This window comes from Leptonychotes weddellii, chromosome 3 (assembly GCF_054177405.1).
Source record: "Leptonychotes weddellii isolate Sample4059 chromosome 3, ASM5417740v2, whole genome shotgun sequence".
Taxonomy (NCBI): domain Eukaryota; kingdom Metazoa; phylum Chordata; class Mammalia; order Carnivora; family Phocidae; genus Leptonychotes; species Leptonychotes weddellii.
The window spans coordinates 9,875,860-9,881,296 of record NC_138371.1 but is presented as its reverse complement, the minus strand read 5'-3'; the positions used below and the strand labels follow the sequence as shown (position 1 = coordinate 9,881,296).

The 5,437-nt window shown below is 39.5% G+C and overlaps 1 protein-coding gene across 2 annotated transcripts; it reads left to right on the top strand.

The window, feature by feature from the left end:
• Positions 1–6: 6 nt before the first annotated feature.
• Positions 7–3,676, top strand: CCL20 (C-C motif chemokine ligand 20). Of its 2 annotated transcripts, none has more exons than XM_081813461.1 (4): positions 7–154; positions 1,268–1,379; positions 2,082–2,159; positions 3,191–3,676. In XM_081813461.1, the coding sequence occupies exons 1-4, from the start codon at positions 76–78 to the stop codon at positions 3,210–3,212; spliced, it is 291 nt and encodes a 96-aa protein (XP_081669587.1). In that variant the 5' UTR covers positions 7–75; the 3' UTR covers positions 3,213–3,676. The 2 variants fall into 2 exon arrangements, with proteins under 2 accessions (XP_081669587.1, XP_081669586.1); XM_081813460.1 differs by having other exon boundaries at positions 1,265–1,379.
• Positions 3,677–5,437: the final 1,761 nt, after the last annotated feature.

Sequence of the window (5,437 nt, the reverse complement as noted above, 5' to 3'; positions counted from 1 at the left end):
CTACTATCAGAACCTAGCAGCACTCCCAAAGCACTGGGTACCCAGCCCTGAGCAGATCTATTCTTTGAGCTGAAAATGATGTGCAGGAGCAAGAGTTTGCTCCTGGCTGCTTTGATGTCAGTGTTGTTCCTCCACCTCTGCAGCAAGTCAGAAGGTAAGTATCACTTTTTCTGCTGACACAGGAGAAAGAACTGTTTTCATTCTCTAAGCCTTGAGCTCTCCTGGGGGTCCCCAAAGAATGGGAGCCTGTTGGAAAGTCTTCAGAAGTAATGGGAGTTGTCAGCTCTTTGGTGAGTGAGGAGCAAACGGTTACTGCTGCTGATCAGGCTTTTTTTCCCTCTGCTCTCAATCCCAGCAGATATTTGGGGTGGCTGGGTTCTGAGAGACCCCCCCAAGCTCCACAACAAGGCCAAAGTGCTATTTTGGGGAGTGATGTAAGTTGTCATGTTACTAGTGAATGGGGTTGTCATTCTGAAACGTAGGAAACACTCCCGCGTTTCCAACTTTTTCACCTCCCACCTAAATAGTTTTAGTAAACTTCAAAACTCATCCTTTAGGGGCAGATTATGGCATCTGACCTCTCCATCCTTACATGGCTTTGGGCCATTTCTTGCCAACTTAGAGATAACATTTATCACTTACCTTACAGCAGGTTATAATTTAGCCTGGGGGAGTGTCTGAGTATTGTTTTATGGCTGTGAGAATACATCACTTTTAGCAACAGGTGCATTCCTGGAAATGCATGTGTTGAACTTCTACAACCAAAATATTTCCACTAATATCACAATTTCAAAGTGCTTTTGAAGCTCCTATAAATTGCATTTTCCTTTGTAACTTCTTATCATTCCCCTCCTCTCAATGCTCCGTACTAAGTGATAGATTAAAATCTCCATATTTATTCATTTTCTGATTTTGAAAGTTTATCTACAAGAGTTTCTTCAAGTGAGAGATAGTCATATTCTTGAGTGATTATAATGAACTTAAATAAAACACTGTCAGTTTGTGTTTCTCACTAGAGATATTCCTTTTGTTAGAAGTCACAGCCTTCTAAACTATTATTGAACCAAAATCTCTCAGCACATAAGCTCTCCCCCTCTTTTTTTAAGAGAGCTGGAAACTACATTAAATCAGGTCTCAAAGACATTGGGACTGTTTCTCTAAATAGTTTCTTTACCATATACAACTACAGCTTTGAGTAGTTCCATAATACCTATTACAGGATAAATTCATTCATGTATACTCAATACCTTTAATTTCTTTTCAGCAGCAAGCAACTTTGATTGCTGTCTTCGATATACAGAACATGTCCTTCATCCCAAATTTATCACGGGCTTCACACAGCAGCTGGCCAATGAAGCTTGCGACATCAATGCTGTCATGTAAGTTATTCATTGACTGTCATTCGATTGTGTCAGGAGTACACGGGAATTTCAAGTTTAAAAAATTTTTAAATTTGGAGTTTCAGAAATAACTGATGGGGCAAAGATATGTTTGTTTTGATAGTACATATGTATTCCAAAGTTTAAATAGGACTGGAATAAGGCAAAAGTTTAGTTTTTTTTTTTTAAAGAACAAAGTTGAGTGCAAAATCACTTTTTAAGATAAACTTATAAGCTACTAACGTGCCATCTCAGGAAAATATGGGAGACATAAATTTTGAAATGAACATCTTCTACCAGAGAATGGTTGGGGCTGTAAGTAAAAACTCAGAGTTATTATACTTTCACATGTAATAATCTTGATCCTTCTAGGATATTATACTTCAGAATGATATAGGTAATTGGTTGGATATACATATATTTTGTGTAACCACCAACAACAAAATTAAATAATAATTCTGAGACTTATTTTCCAGTCATTGCACAGCTATTTGTTAAAATACAGAGAAAGTAGGAGAGAATCACTTTCATTTCCTGCATTAAGATTTATCAGAAACAATTCTTTTTTTGTATTTTGTTTCACCATGGAAATAAATAAAATGCTTAGTGGGTAGAGCAGTCCATTAGAATACAAAATTTCCATTGCATGTTCTGTGAAATAGCAATTGAAAACTCTAAGCACAAATCAAATTTTTTTTTAAGCTTTTACACAAAGAAAAGATTGGCTGTGTGTGCAGATCCAAAGAAGAAGTGGGTGAAAAAGGCTGTGCATATCCTCAGGTATGGGACATTTACCATCAGCCCCTCTTCAAATGTCTGGGGCAAAGGTCATGTGCAGAGTGGTGGATCATAGGCTGGCTGGGACCCTTTAGCCTAAGCACTGTAGAATTTTATTTATTTTATTTTTTTATAGATTTATTTTAGAGAGAGAAAGAGCGGGGGTAGGAGCAGAGGGAGAGGACCCTGGGATCATGATCTGAGCAGAACTTCAGAGTTGGTTGCGTCACCAACTGAGTCACCCCAGGCGCCCCAGCAGTGTAGAATTTTAAAGGGGAAATTTGAGTTGGATCATGAAAGCAAAAATTCATTTTTTCCACTTATACATCATTTAAAAAATTTTTTTAGGGGTGCTTGGGTGGCTCAGTCATTAAGCGTCTGCCTTCGGCTCAGGTCATGATCCCAGGGTCCTGGGATCCAGCCCCGCATCAGGTCCCTGCTCAGCAGGAAGCCTGCTTCTCCCTCTCCCACACCCTCTCCTTGTGTTCCCTCTCTTGCCGTGTCTCTCTCTGCAAATACATAAATAAAATCTTAAAAAAAATAAAAAATAAAAAAAATAAATTTTTTTTTTAGTTTAGTGATTTCCCCATGATGTCTAAGATTCTCCTATGGATTCGATAGTTGGTAGCTGCTTGGCTTTTGATGCAAAGATGCCTCCTATTTATGTAATTTACAGACTACATGACATTGGTTTGTTAAAAACTGAAAAATAAAGAGTCAAAGAGATCAATGGTTATGATTTACAGTGATGTAACATTGTATTTTATTAATATGAACAGAGGTCACCTAACACAAAGGTGTTGTAGACACTGAATTTAAAGACGCAACCCAAGGGTTTGGTCCTGTTTCTGTCATTAACTAGCTGAGTTATGTTGGGCAAGGCCCTTCCTCTCTGAATCTTGATTTGCTCCTCTGGACTCTTGGGCTGCCAGCATCCTGAGATGAGATTAGGGACAATCTTTAGGTACAAAAGCCATTCCTCCCTGCTGGTTGCCCTGTCGTTGCTTAATTTTTTTTTCTTTTTCTCTTTACAGCCACAGAGTCAAGAAGATGTAAAACGGATGCTCTCTGGAATGGAATTGGACAGAGCCCATGAACAAAAAGAATCTAGCTGGAGTTGGTGGTTGAGAGTGTAGCACATGCCCAATTTTGGTTTGTGCTTCATTGGATTTGTCCAATTAATGAAGTTGATACATATTGCATCATAGTTTGCTTTGTTAAGCATCACATTAGAGTCAAACTCTATTTTATGTTATTTATATATATATATGTTTTTTGTGTGTCTGTTTTTGCTATTTAATACTAATTTCCTACAAGCTATTTGATTTAGTACGAGATACAACGCTATGTTTGGAGGAATGAGGTTATATGGACTTTCTTGTAAGCAACAAGCTATTTGTAAAAAACTATTTAACATTCTTCTTCTACATAGTTTTGTTTCCTAAACCATTGTAATTATCCTGTAAAAGAGAAAAATGATGATAAAAATAAGTATTGAAAATAAAGGAATGAACTAAAAATTGCTCGTTGATGGAGTTATATAGCACTTTTTAAGATACATGTTAACGTTTTTTAAATATTTAAAGGTATAGTAAATCTTAAAATTGGTGGTGGGGGGTGGGAATCGTATTTCCCTATTCGCTTCTGCCTAGCTGTTCCCCTTATCCCTGTTCCTCATGGTCCTGGTTTTCATTCTATATGAATTATAATGGAAAGGGTTTTTTTTTTTTTTTAAATTCAGTCATCAAAACCAAAAAATAGAAAATCCATAGCTCCATTAGAGATCCATAGCTCAGTGTTTATTGGTATAAAACTTTTCAAAATAAAGTGTATCTATCTACTTTGTGATTACAGGGACATAATAACCACTGGGAAAATACCTTGAGAAATCCCTTTGTCCATCATTGTCACCCAGCGAAGGACCTAGCAATGGACATCTCAGCACAGAAACATTTCTCTATTTCAAAAGTCCTCCAGAGTCATCCTTAAACAGTTTCCAAAAAGAAATGACAATGCAGAGGGTTCTAGGAACTGATTCCTCACTAAGGGGAGGAGAGACCTGAGGTGTGTGAAACTTAGCAAGAACCCAGACATAAGAAGAAAGGGTCCTGAACCAGGGGAGTTACTATTACAGGCTTCAAGTAGCAAAGTCCGTGGCTTAACACAGCACTCAGGACTATCTGCCTTAGACTCCAAAGGCCATGAAGGATCGCTGGAGGCAGGAACACTGATGATATGATGCAAAATCCAGACACACAAACCCATAAAGCAGGGCAATGGTGGGTCATTGGTGTAGAGCCAAGAGCCATAAATGGCCCAATCAGCCCAGAAGTCAGCTCTATGCCCAGGAATAATAACACCGAGTCATCAGGGAAAGTATTCTCAATAACCTGTTTCATCGAACATGGGTTTCGTATCAATTACGTGCCAGGTACTGAGCCAAGTGAAGCTTGTGATACCAAGAGATAAATTAGGACTTGGTCTTTGCTCCCAGGTAATTAGGGCTGAACAGTGAGGTGAGAGGGAGGGGACAAGAAAATCAGCTTTTACCACACATGGTGTAAGCACTTGGATAAAGAGAGTCACAGAGTTCTGTAGGGCATCGGTAGTGAGGGCTTGCAGAAGGAAAGAATACTTGGTTGAATCATATTAAATAGCCAATATTCGATGTTCTTGAACTACGGGGATGACAATAGTGTATAGTTCCATATTTGAGCTGAGGTATTAGTGGCCAGTAGGAACCACCCAGCTGGAAAAGCAGGAGGTGTTTGGAAATATCTGGGGGCACCTTTTAGTTCTCATAATGTCTGAAGGTGAGGTACTATGGGTATTTAGTGGGCAGGGGGCAGGGATGCTAAACCTATCGGAATGCACAGGATAGTCCTGCACAAGGAAGAATTGCCCCATCCAAAATGTCAACTGTGCCATCAGTTTGGCAAACTGGATGAAGTGGAAAGTATGCAAGGAGTAGGAGTGGGGTGGAGTAGTTGCAGGTGAAATGAAACTGTTACCTCAACCAAGTCTAGTGGTTTGAACTTGAACAGGGGAACACTGGGGAACCTGTGAAAAAGTCCAAGCAGGGGGAAAGGGATGTGGGGAGGAAAACTGAAGTAGAAGTAGTAGGGAGAGCAGCAGTGAGTAAGATGAGAAATGGCGAGAACTCAGTGAAAGCCCGGGTAGAAAGACAGGTGTATAAATCTTTAGAAAAAAACCAAAATACAAAAGCAGAGAATCATACAAGGAGCCCCTCCCCCCGCCCCCCCCGCCCCCCCCCCTGCCCC